Consider the following 14,128-nt stretch of genomic DNA (forward strand, 5'->3'; position numbering starts at 1 on the left):
TGATTCCATAATTTTTGCCAGGGGTTGTACATTCTTGTGTAAATTCCTGTAAATACATTCAAAGCCACAATGTCTTTTTTTTCCAATGAAGGAAAGTCTATATTAACTAAAAAAGTCACATAATCTTGTCTGAAATCCTGAACAGCACAATGTTTGTTTTCCAGAGACAAAAAAATTCTTACCATGTTTCTTGATGGCACAAGATGCAGTTCACTTTTCCAGTTTCTTTTATCCGTGTTCATGATGAAGAACTTTAAATTCAAGCCAGCGCCAATTCCACGGATTTGTGTACTTATTAAACATTTTCAAACAGTCTGTCTCGCCATCTATCCGACGTCGCTCCGTGACAAAGACATGCCACAAAATTCTTCTTTTAAAAACTTAATGGCTCTAAAAGTGTGCGATGTCCACATGCTACGTTTATCTTACCATCTTGCAGCGGGCACACAGCGTAGCAACCAACCAGTCCCACTTTACGACAGGTGTTGTAACACCCACGCTTTGAGTGAGGCATTTTCCCCGCGAAACTCCACGGCTCCAGGGACACAGATTTGTATCTGTTATACAGATCAGTGTCCGCAGATTTATAAAACTTGTATAATGTAAAAAAAAAAAAAAAAAAAAAAACGCTTTGTGATAGGCATTTTAAAAACTCAGTGATGATCATGATTACAGAGTACAGAGTGTAATTCCTCAGATCCGCAGAGTTTTCACAGCCCTTTTCTTCGGTGGATGAGCTCAACTTGACGGGTGAGATGCCATGTGCAGTTGTGTGGTGGAGCACATCTCGAAGGGTCACCTGTCGAGATGTGCTCCACTCCTGAGGAAAACCCTTACAAGTTTTTGTCTTTATATAAAAATACAGTAAAAAGTGTCTTCAATTTTAAAAAAAGTAAAGACTTGCATGTACACTGTGTCTTTAAAGCATAATATTGTCGTTAGATGAGATCAACTCGACAGGGGAGCTCATCTCGGCAGAACACTGGTTGTCATCGAGCTGTGACACCCTCAAACACCCCCCCAAACTGATAAACCTTATTGTTTTTGTGTAAATATTTGCTCATTTTGAAATAGATGCCTGCAACACGTTTCAAAAAAGCTGGGACAGTGCTATGTTTCCCACTGTGTTACATCACCTTTCCTTCTAACAACACTCAATAAGCGTTTGGGAACTGAAGACACTAATTGTTGAAGCTTTGTTGGTGGAATTCTTTCCCATTCTTGCTTGATATACGACTTCAGTTGTTCAACAGTCCGGGGTCTCCATTGTCATATTTTACGCTTCATAATGCGCCACACATTTTCAATGGGTGACAGGTCTGGACAGCAGGCAGGCCAGTCTAGTACCCGCACTCTTTTACTACAAAGCCATGCTGTTGTAACACGTGCAGAATGTGGCTTGGCATTGTCTTGCTGAAATAAGCAGGGACATCCCTGAAAAAGACATTGCTTGGATGGCAGCATGTGCTGCTCCAAAACCTGGATGCACCTTTCATCATTGATTGTGCCATCACAGATGCGTAAGTTGCCCATGCCATGGGCACTAACACACCCCCATACCATCACAGATGCTGGCTTTTGAACTTTGTGCTGGTAACAATCTGGATGGTCCTTTTCCTCTTTTGTCCAGAGGACACGACGTCCATGAGTTCCAGAAACAATCTGAAATGTGGACTCATCAGACCACAGCACAATTTTCCACTTTGTGTCTGTCCATTTCAAATGAGCTCGGGCCCAGAGAAGGCGGCACTGTTTCTGGATGTTGTTGATGTATGGCTTTCGCTTTGCATGGTAAACTTTTAACTTGCACTTGTAGATGTAGTGACAAACTGTGTTAACTGACAATGGTTTTCTGAAGTGTTCCTGAACCCACGCGGTAAGATCCTTGACACAATGATGTCGGTTTTCAATGCAGCGCTGCCTGAGGGATCGAAGGTTACGGGCATTCAATGTTGGTTTTCGGTCTTGCCGCTTAAGTGTAGAAAGTTCTCCAGATTCTCTGAATCTGATTATATTATGGACTGTAGATGATAGAATCTCTAAATTCCTTGCAACTGAATGTTGAGAAACATTGTTCTTAAACGGACTATTTTTTCATGCAGCTGTTCACAAAGTGGTGATCCTTGCCCCATCGTTGCTTGTGAATGGCTGAGCCTTTTGGGGATGCCTTTTATACCCAATCATGACAATCACCTGTTTCTAATTAACCTGTTCATCTGTGGAATGTTCCAAAGAGGTGTTCTTTGAGCATTCATCAACTTTCCCGGTCTTTTGTTGCCCCTGTCCCAGTTTTTTTTTTAAACATGTTGCAGGCATCCATTTCAAAATGAGCAAATATTTACACAAAAACAAAAAAGTTTATCAGTTTGAACATTAAATATCTTGTCTGTGGTGTATTCAATTGAATATAGGTTGAAGAGGATTTTTGCAAATCATTGTATTCTGTTTTTATTTACATTTCACACAACGTCCCACCTTCATTAGAATTGGGGTTGTACATACATACATTGGATTCTGCATACAGAAGATACCACACCTTTTCTGAAAACTGCTCATCTTAATGTCCATAATCAGTCATTATGAAAATGTGAGGTGTAAATCTACAGACCACCTCCTATCTGTATCACATTTGTATCTGTAGCCATGTGGGAGGAGCTGCATTAATGACATTGTGACAATGACGGGGAGACAAATGGACCCCAATCCTATAGTACAGCAGCAGAAGCTAATTAAAGGAAGAGGAAACTGTTAAATAACAGCAGGGTTTTTCATCATTCCATCCAGTCGCATTTCTTTCTGGCAAACATCTGCTGGTGTATAAAACTGGATTACTTTATGATTAAGTACTGTGGGAAAGGAATGGGGCACAAGGGACCTGAGATTTATATTTTCAACCCATAGTTCACAAATGACTACAGTCTGATTAATGGGAAATGTTAAGGCCAAGCTTTAAATTCTCTAAGCAGCTTTATGGGTTTCTCAGTAGGCTGTAAAGGAAAATTTCAGGGCTGTGTTTATGTGTGCATCATGTGTAGTGGGCTCACCTGGTTTGAATGTGTGACTATGAGGGTCCTCTGCTCAGGAAAGTTATGATAAAGATTCGAGATGATCTGAACAGCAACATCGGTTTTTCCGGTTCCTGGAGGCCCTACAACCTGGGAAAACAAAAAGGACCGAAGAAGGGCATCGAGAAAGATGAAAACATTTCAATAAAGAAGTTAAATTACCCACTTTCAATTGAATGGGAAGGTGTGATTACAAATTATGGAGGTTAATGTTAGGTATGTCATATTTACAAGTGAGGCAATTGTCTTTATGTACAAAGATTATCATATTTTCCAGACTGAAGGTCGCACCAGTGTGTTAGTCGCATGGGTGCATGGTCTGCATGGTCTGCATGTCGCATTTAATTTTGAAACATGGTACTACTACTTTATGCAACAAGAAGGCCCGGCTGCAAAATGATTTTTATTCATCTCCTTGGCAATTACCTGGGCATGGAGACGTAACTGCGTCATTGATTAAGGAGAATTCCACCTAATTACATGCTAGGTTCTTTTTTTAGATATCCTACGTGGGGGGGGGGGGGGGGGGGGGGGGGGGACGACGACATCTTTTTACTCGGGGCAAACATGAATTTCATCTGTGCAGTTTTTACTTATAATGGGCTAATTAATGTGAATCCAAAAACAACCAGAAAACCCTATTATTCTTTCAAAGCTGTGTGGGTATCTTGGTGGCTTCCCTCACTCGGGTCACTCAATTTTTGAGAACAGCCTACTTGACACAGATTTACCATACAGCACCATCTGTTTATGTTTCTCAATGACTGAGTATGAGTGTGACATACTCAGTAAAATGTTCATTATCCACCCCCTGATCTGTCTCAGAATTGGTGGTAAAAGTAATAACTTAATATTTAAAATAAATTGCCTGTGTCAAACTTTTTTTGGAATGTGTTGCAGGCCTTAATGCAGGAATGCATACATATTAGCAAATTATTAGTTGGCCACACAAAACATGAAATATCTTGAGTTCATACTGTGTGCAATGAAACAAAAGTCAAAGTAAATGTAAGGATCCCATTTTTCTTTATTTGCATTTTCCATATTGTCCAAGCTTTTTCTGATTAAAGGTAAAGTCCTTACCATGGTAAGTCCAGGCTGCATCCCAGCTCGAATAGCTTCAATCTGAGTAGGAGTGAACTGAATAGTATTCCTGTAAGAAATACATTTACAATGGACTGTTATTAACAAAACAAGTAATTTATGTGACATAATGTAGTAACAGCACATTAGGTTTTTAAGACAGCAAAAAATAACCAAGTCAGTGGTATCCCACAGGACATAAATTTGTGAGCAACATTTAAATATCAAAGACAAAACTGAAAATGGTAAAACAGCACTAGATGCACCTCAAGTACGAAGGGCAAATATTTGGTTGTGCTATATCTAGCACAAAAATACATGAGCCTTTTTTGTTCCGCTTTAATTGCATAAAAACTTCCACCTATAAATATACGTACATACAGTGATGACAAAAATAGCACAGTAACATTACAAGACTCATTAAGTCACAAGAGATACTTTGGTGATGAGGACAGAAACATACTGAATTAGCCTGGCTTCCAGTGTTAAAACACTGTTAAGTGTATTAGTTTCATTTGTGTTTTGTTTTTATTGGAAAGACATTATATAAGGTATTTTCTACACTATGGATTTGACTTACAAACATCCCAGATGAGGAGTGCGAAATTGCGTGGGAAATCCAAACTTTTGCATGTTGGGGTGGAGATAGCTTTGTGAGTGATTTCATCAGTGTAAATGCACAATTGACAGTGGGCAGTAATGTGATGTAGATAGCCGTATGAGGTACTGTGATACACACTGGAGAAGACGGTAGTCATGAATCATTTAGATGGATGTCAACTAACCAACAAGAAGAGGAAACGTGCCTCTTTGAAAAAAGGTAATTTTCAGAAAACATGCTCTCAAACTGAAAGACCATGCTCTGGAATAAAAAAAGAGATCACAACTTTCATAGCACCTAGCACAATGCTTGCTTGGACTATGTGAGACAATGAGAACAGCAACAGCAAGTCAAATCTAAGGTGTTTGCATTATAAATAAATAAATAATGCACTGATTAAATTAATTATGCTTCTTAATGTGTGAATCAATCAATCAAACAGCATTTCAAAAATAAATGTGACTTATACACTGACATGGAAGCATTTTTTGAATAGATGTGATTAATATTCCAGTCTGACTTACAGTCCAGAAAAATACATTAAAACTTAAGTCATGAATTGACATAAAACAAATGCTATGAACTTAGAATTTGTTTCCTGTCCTGCATATGAGACCTGTAAAAACTAGGTAAATTAACAGTTAAACTGTAACTACCTTCCCCAGAATTCAAGACCGTTACTTCTGTTTTGAGAAGGTTCACCTGAACACTACGGTTTTGTCCTATAATCCATTTCATTTGGCAACTTTGGACCCAAATACTCACCGTTTCGGCTGGTTGTAGGGATATGGTCCACGGTTAGGAGTGACATAAGGCTCAACGATCAAGGTTTTGTCTTCCTTTTCATCAACAGCCTTTCTTTTCTTCCCCGTATCTGTTCCATTTGACGCTGGAAACTTGATCCTATTTCATTGTAAATGCATGAAAGAAAGATTAATGATTAAGCTTTATTTAGTCATCGATACCATTTGTGTATAATATACAGTGCTAGTCAGAATTATTGATACCCGTAAATCCAAAAAATTCTTAAGTGTCAGACTGGAGATTTAGATAAAACAAACAAACAACAAAAAAAAAACATGTTCAGAAATAAATTTTAATGATATAATTTTGTATAATTAGAATATTTAATAAACTGCACAAAGTTGGTGAATAACTATCAAAAATGCTTTCATACAGTGAAATAAATTATACAGATATAAAGTGTATACGAGAAAATTACACACATACAAGTCGGGGTAAAGATTACCATACTATTATATACGAGGTCTGTTAGAAAAGTATCCGACCTTTTTATTTTTTTGCAAAAACCATATGGATTTGAATCACTTGTGATTGCATCAGCCAAGTTTGAACCTTCGTGCGCATGCGTGAGTTTTTTCACGCCTGTCGGTTGCGTCATTCTCCTGTGAGCAGGCTTTGTGTGAGCAGTGGTCCACCCCTCTCGTCAGATTTTTATTGCGAATAAATGTCTGAACGATTTGGAGCTTTGCTGCATCAAATTTTTCCAGAAACTATGAGAGACCTCCAGGTGGACACCATTCGGAAAATTCAGATGGCTTTCAGGGACGATTTTATGGGGATTACACAGATTAAGGAGTGCTCCTGCCGGTTTAAAGACCACCCACAGCGGCTGAGAGCGCGGCGCACTCCAAGCGCCGATCGACAGGCTGACACCCCGCTGAAACAACCAGATCATTTCCAACGTGAAGGCTTTGTTGATCCGGGACATCGTCTGACTTCCACAAAAATGGCAGAAGACGTGGACATCAAGACTTTTTCTTAAGGAGTGCTCCTGCCGGTTTAAAGACGTCCACATCAAGACTTTTTCGGCACATTCCACTGTTACAGGAGTTTTTTTCATGGAAAGAGAAGCGGAGGGATGCGCCACGGAGCCACTCATGGCACGGGACAAAAGCACCTCCATGTTGGTCTCACAGGACGGCTTTCAGATGGCTTTCGGTGGCTTTTCAGTCGTGTGACATCGTCTGACTTCCACAGGAATTGCGGAAGACGTGGACATCTGCACTTTTTCGGCACACTGAGACAGTCGTGCATAGGAATTCCGCGCGTCGCGGTGGAGCAGTATGGCGCAAAGCAACGTCGTGATGAAGCCTCACAGGACATGTTCTGGCCTGTCCAGCTCATGCACAATTTCTCGGATAGTCACACGACTGAAAAGCCACCGAAAGCCATCTGAAAACCGTCATGTGAGACCAACACGGAGGTGGTTTTGTGCCGCGCCATGATCGGCTCCGTGGCACATCCCTCCGCTTCTCTTTCCATGAAAAAAACTCCTGTAACAGTGGAATGTGCCGAAAAAGTCGTGATGTGGACGTCTTTAAACCGGCAGGAGCACTCCTTAATCTGTGTAATCCCCATAAAATCGTCCCTGAAAGCCATCTGAATTTTCCGAATGGTGTCCACCTGGAGGTCTCTCACAGTTTCTGGAAAAATTTGATGCAGCAAAGCTCCAAATCGTTCAGACATTTATTTGCAATAAAAATCCGATGAGAGGGGTGGACCACTGCTCACACAAAGCCTGCTCACAGGCAAATGACGCAACCGACAGGCGTGAAAAAACTCACGCATGCGCACGAAGGTTCAAGCTTGGCTGATGCAATCACACGTGATTCAAATCCATACGTTTTTTGCAAAAAATAAAAAGGTCGGATACTTTCCTAACAGACCTCGTATATTAAATGTAGTTATTACACAAAACTGACCACAAATTTTGACTAGTACCAACATACAGACTGATGTAACAAAAATTGCATAAAGTAATGCAACAAGCACTAACCCATGTCAAACCTAAGAAAAAGCTTTTACCTGAAAGGGGGATGCTGCAGTTCAGGATTAGACTCTGTGACCTTTATACTGTAACCAGGGAAACAAGAACGTAGATGGTCCAGTGACAGGAAGGTGTCATTGAAATCCAATTCTGAGATCTGATTGGGTATTTTGGAATAGTGCGCACTGCCTGGGTCGCCATAACCCAGGATGATGTCGTGAAGCCAATCGGGGACAACACACTCTGTGTTCATCAGGTTTCTAATGGTCTCTAGCACTGCCTGGTACAGAATGACAGAAAACATATTAAACAGACTTCCAAGCCAACAGCATACACATACAAAAATAAATAAATAAATGAATAAATAAATAAAATTCTAATTACTAAGAGGGGGCAAAAAAAAAAAAAAAAAATATGACTGTAACTTATGCACGAGACTTGCTAAGGCTTTAATGAGCCCATCCCGCAAGAGGTAGTTTAGCTGGATAAAAATAGCCATGTGAAGGGCCAAAGGGACTTCAGGAAAACTGTATATCTCTGTTATATTTTAATGAGTAGCAAACTGTTTAATGCTCGGTGCATCAAACGCTGGGTAGGGAATGTGTTGACTTGTAGTTTTTGACATCAAAGATGGAAAAATACTTTCCTTGAATGCCTATTACTGATTCATTTTTAATAGGGGGAAAAACTTTAAAAACATGTCATATGTCATATTGGGAAAGGGAAACAATTGTGGGGCATGAATTCAGAATTATATAACATTTGAGAAAACTAAATGTTCTCAATCTGATAAAAGGAATTAGGCAGGCCATAGTTAACTTTTTGAAAACCAAACTGTTGAAGAAAATGGAAGAGAACAACAAAAGCCAAATGTAATTTTTACCTAAGGTTCCATAGGTTCCCATTATTCCAACCCCAAACTCCAGTGCTGGAAAATTAAGCCAGTGTTAAAGTACTAAAACTAGTAGTTTCTTGAATGGCCACTTGAGATTGAATTCAAAAGTGAGTCACTCCCCAAAAAAGCTCATGTTAAAATCAACAACATGTTTATAGTTTGGTCACTCATTCACACTCACAAACACAGTTTTGGTCACCATAGCTAGTTTTCTTGTTTATGACAACTGTGGCAGGGGGTTGCTAATAACTAATTAGTTTCAACTATTTTAAGCCATAAAGTTGTGAATAATGGGTGCCCAAGTTCGGTCCTCGAGATCTACCTTCCTGACACTCAGTTGTCTCCCTGCTCCAACACACCTGAATCCAGTGAAAGGCTCATTAAAAGCCTGCCAACGAGTGTTTCATTGGATTCAGGTTTGTTGGAAGAGGGAGACAACTAATAGTGTCAGGAAGGTAGACCTGAAGGACCGAACTTTGGCACCCCTGAATTAGGGAACTGGTTGCTTTGAGTGAGAGCAGTCCATACCTCAGGGCCCGGCTAGCAGGGGCTGCTAGCTGTGTACTCAACCGTTGTCCTTCCTGAGCATTTCATTATAAATATCTGAGATAATACAACTAGTTGTGCAGTTAATGGCACTAATGGACCATCTACGAAGTCTGCGGTCTGCAAAATTTTAGTATGACTTCATTTGTGTGTTAGCACTGTTTGCACTGGTGTCACTTAATATGCACTGGTAGCTTGTGGACATTTGGTCCACTGTTGATGCAAGTGTTACTGAGACAATATGCTAGTCACACTTTGTTATATCCACCCCAAACCACCCGAAAACCAGTACCCAGTCCACAGAAATACGCGTTAATCAAATACCCAAACCAAAGTTAGCCTGTTAGCCTTAGTTTGTTTGGGAATTACTTTCACGCCAGTCTTGCTCACACTCCACACCTTTGCCTAATTCCATTCATGGTTCGGTTGGCAATTAGGCACTGCCAAGATGGAGATATTTGGAACCACCCCAAATGGGTGACGCTGCGAAGGGTTTGGCCAGTATATTATATAGAGTCTATGCATTATTAAAGTTTTTATGACTTGCAGAAAAATGTGCTGTAACAGAAAAAGCTATTAGAATAATATAAGGTTTTTAGTTTTTCTTAATTCTTAATGTTCTTTGTAAGTATTGCAGAAAAACACAGCATACAGTACAGTCAGAGACTCTTAAAACAGAAAAAGCAGCATAAGATCAGCTAATGAGAAGTTTTCTTAGCAGGACTGTTGGGAGCAGGGTGTTAATGTCACAGGCGTCCAGCTAACTAAACGTACTGCTGCCATACATATGAGTGTAATATCTGTCATGGATCACTGATGGTGATGGTGCTCAGTTGGGAAAAAAAACACAAACAGCAGCAATGAAAACATTCAACTGGATTTTAACAGCGAGAAGAAGAAAAAAAGCGAGTATGTGAAATGTGCGGGGCTGAACTGTGTGCTTCACCTCACCTTGAAATTGTTCTCCTTGGGTTTGCGCCTCATAATGATGTTGAACGTCTCATATGGGTCCTCAGTGCTACTCTGAATACTGCTCGTCATGTCCTGCTGGTACTGGTTTGGGTCCAACCACACACGGAATGTTCTGGAGTCTCCGCGCAGCTTAGGCTTTGGTTCAGGTCCTATAACAGAGGGAAGGAACAAGTACTGGTAAAAACTGGTTTAGCAACAACCTTTAATAATTAATGTAGCCATGATCCCATTCAATTGTATGGCATGTTTCAAAAACACAGTTGCAAACTGGTTAGCAGTTAAAAAACAGGCTGCCGCATTTTGCACCAGTTAAAAACGAGACAGCGCTGGGAAACTCCAAAATAAAGTGCATTACAATAGTCTATTCTCAAGCTTGTAAAAGCATGAATAGTTTTCTCAAGGTGTATGCGATTTTAAAAAGGCTTCACTTTGGTTAAAAGACACAGTTGATAAAAAAAACCTGATCGAACCACACTGTCAATCTGTTTATCAAATATTAATATTTGACAACACAATAAAAGTTAGACCCTCAACACCATGTGCTCACTATTGGATTGCCGGATAAATATTCACTATAGAAAACAATTATATGGCTTTCTAATAAACAGACAGGTGGGAAAAGGTGGAATTAAATTAAGCGTCAGTACAATTTTCATGGAACATTTGAATTTTATTTATTTATTTGAGAGTCTTTTACCTTGGATTTTTTAACAGTTGCTTTTATTGACCCAAAATACACCTCTACCTCTCAGCGTTTCCTCTTTCCACACTGCTGAAGGCACCCAGTGCTTAGCATGGCACCACTAGGGATGTGAAAGTTTAACCGAAACTGGCAGGGGATGTTCCCTAGCAGGATTGCTACTTAGAATTACCCCCCCGCCCCCCAAACACACACACACACACACACATATTTAATCCAAACAGATGAGAGAGAACACGGGAAAGACTGGCTCAGTGCATGGACCCACAGCTCAACAGGAAACAAGTGAAACACCTTGAATAGTAAGACCGCAAGTGACATTATGCTAAATATCACTCAGATGACCTTAGAGCTTTGAGTTGACCAAACAGTGAAAAAGCAGCAAATGGTAATTATGTTCCTACAAAAAAACGCATTTTACTTTCAGGTTTCAGAAGACTGGTCCAGTGTGATTCACTTTATGTAGACACAAAAATTCTGGTAAATATTGAAGTTATTATTTGCTCTCGCAGCTTGTAGATAATGTTTTTACGGTTTGTTCACATCATTTTAAAGTGACAGCAAGCTTCGATTATTTGTCAATGAAAATTCAAAAGGAAAGAGGGATGGACACAAAAAATGGGAGAATTTGAAAAAGAAATATAAGGTTAACAGAACAGATGCAGCCCATAACATACATACAGGTGCTGGTCATATAATTAGAATATCATGAAAAAGTTGATTTATTTCAGCCATTCCATTCAAAAAGAGAAACTTGTACAACCCCTGGCAAAAATTATGGAATCACCGGCCTCGGAAGATGTTCATTCAGTTGTTTAATTTTGTAGAAAAAAAGCAGATCACAGACATGACACAAAACTCAAGTCATTTCAAATGGCAACTTTCTAGCTTTAAGAAACACTATAAGAAATCAGGAAAAAAAAAAATTGTGTCAGTCAGTAACGGTTACTTTTAGAACAAGCAGAGGGAAAAAAATATGGACTCACTCAATTCTGAGGAATAAATTATGGAATCACCCTGTAAATTTTCATCCCCAAAACTAACACCTGCATCAAATCAGATCTGCTCGTTAGTCTGCACCTAAAAAGGAGTGATCACACCTTGGAGAGCTGTTGCACCAAGTGGACTGACATGAATCATGGCTCCAACACGAGAGATGTCAATTGAAACAAAGGAGAGGATTATCAAACTCTTAAAAGAGGGTAAATCATCACGCAATGTTGCAAAAGATGTTGGTTGTTCACAGTCAGCTGTGTCTAAACTCTGGACCAAATACAAACAACATGGGAAGGTTGTTAAAGGCAAACATACTGGTAGTCCAAGGAAGACATCAAAGCGTCAAGACAGAAAACTTAAAGCAATATGTCTCAAAAATCAAAAATGCACAACAAATGAGGAACGAATGGGAGGAAACTGGAGTCAACGTCTGTGACCGAACTGTAAGAAACCGCCTAAAGGAAATGGGATTTACATACAGAAAAGCTAAACGAAAGCCATCATTAACACCTAAACAGAAAAAAACAAGGTTACAATGAGCTAAGGAAAAGCAATCGTGGACTGTGAATGACTGGATGAAAGTCATATTCAGTGATGAATCTCGAATCTGCATTGGGCAAGGTGATGATGCTGGAACTTTGGTGCCGTTCCAATGAGATTTATAAAGATGACTGCCTGAAGAGAACATGTAAATTTCCACAGTCACTGACGATATGGGGCTGCATGTCAGGTAAAGGCACTGGGGAGGTGGCTGTCATTACATCATCAATAAATCAATAAATGCACAAGTTTACGTTGATATTTTGGACACTTTTCTTATCCCATCAATTGAAAGGCTGTTTGGGGATGATGAAATCATTTTTCAAGATGATAATGCATCTTGCCATAGAGCAAAAACTGTGAAAACATTCCTTGCAAAAAGACACATAGGGTCAATGTCATGGCCTACAAATAGTTCGGAGTGATGTGTTGGAGCGTTCTTTTGTTTTTCATGACTCCATAATTTTTTCCTCAGAATTGAGTGATTCCATATTTTTTTCCCTCTGCTTGTTCTAAAAAAGTAACCGTAATTTTTTTTCCTGATTTCTTATAGTGTTTCTTAAAGCCAGAAAGTTGCCATTTGAAATGACATTAGTTTTGTGTCATGTCTGTGATCTGCTTTTTTTCTACAAAATTAAACAACTGAATGAACATCCTCTGAGGCCGTTGATTCCATAATTTTTGCCAGGGGTTGTATAATGTATACATTCACTGCAACTGTTTTCCTGTTTTATCATTAGTATTTTATATGACTGTGTGTCCTTTTTTTATTCTTTTTATTATTTTACTTCTTTTACTTATGTTTTAATTTTTTTTATTGTGTTTTAATCTTATTTCATTTTATTCTGCTTTTAAATGGTGTTTGTGAAGTGCCTTGAGGCGATTAGTCATGATTTGGCGCTATATAAATTAATAAATTATTATTATTATAAATTATTTTAACTCATTGAGTGCCAGCCATTTTCAAAGTTCAGAACAACCCAGTGCTTTTGCTTCAGTGACATCTCAAACATTATGAAAAGTGAAAAAAAAAAAACACGTCAGGGCAGGGACTCCATCTGTCTCTTCTCTCGGCGGCGCGTCTTTTCCCTCTGGCTCCCGCATATCAGACCATTTTATTTTTTTTCAAAAACCTGATGGATTTGAATTACGTGTGCTTGCATGAGCCTGTCGATTGTGTCATTTGCTTGTAAGCAGCCTTTGTGTGAGGTGTGTGTCGTGCGCTCGACGTTTTTTCATTCCAAGGAAAAAGACGGAACGACTGGAGCAGCGTGACTGCATCACAGTTTGACAGCCAGCCAGGTGAAAACCAGTCGGATTAGGAGTGGTACAACCGTAAGACATCTGCACAACGGTGGAGAGCGAGCCGCGCTCCAGTCCACTCACACTGCTACCACCCACAGAATGGGTTCCCTTGTGATTATAACTAATTTTTTTACACAAGCTAGATCAGCTGATTCCCCCCCCCCCATAAAAAAGTGTAATTGGCGTGATAACGTGTCTTTGGCGCTGAGCGTTACTATCTGAAAAGACGCGTTTAAGCGTCAATGGCACTCAATGAGTTAATTACTAATTAATTAATTAATTACTAAATCAATTAATGATTAATCAAACAATATTATTAGTATTATTGATTAATTATTATTAGTATTATTAGCATTAAATTATTAATTAATTAATTAATTATTAATACGATTAATTATTATAAATTACAAATTAATTAAATTAATTAACATGACATGATTGCGATGCATCGAAGAAATATGCAGCTTCTTCTATTTCTTTGCATTTACGCAGAAAGGCGAGAAAATAAAAAGAGCAAACGGGCGACCACAACAAGTTGCATTTCGGTTGCCATGTTAACAAACAGTGAAGACGGCAGTTTGACACGGGCAGTTTTTTTTCTCCTAAGGCGGAGGGGTGTCTCAATTCATAGGGC

The 14,128-nt window shown here is 39.3% G+C and overlaps 1 protein-coding gene across 1 annotated transcript in view; it reads right to left on the bottom strand.

Annotated features, from left to right (window-relative positions):
* The window catches only part of aqr (aquarius intron-binding spliceosomal factor), a 102,874-nt gene that overhangs the window by 38,989 nt on the left and 49,757 nt on the right, over nt 1-14,128 (bottom strand). Inside the window, 5 exon segments of the mRNA XM_034195288.1 lie at nt 3,045-3,155; nt 4,149-4,218; nt 5,515-5,652; nt 7,579-7,820; nt 9,933-10,102. Of these exon segments, the coding sequence (XP_034051179.1) occupies nt 3,045-3,155; nt 4,149-4,218; nt 5,515-5,652; nt 7,579-7,820; nt 9,933-10,102 (731 nt within the window).

Source organism: Thalassophryne amazonica, chromosome 19 (assembly GCF_902500255.1).
Source record: "Thalassophryne amazonica chromosome 19, fThaAma1.1, whole genome shotgun sequence".
NCBI lineage: Eukaryota > Metazoa > Chordata > Actinopteri > Batrachoidiformes > Batrachoididae > Thalassophryne > Thalassophryne amazonica.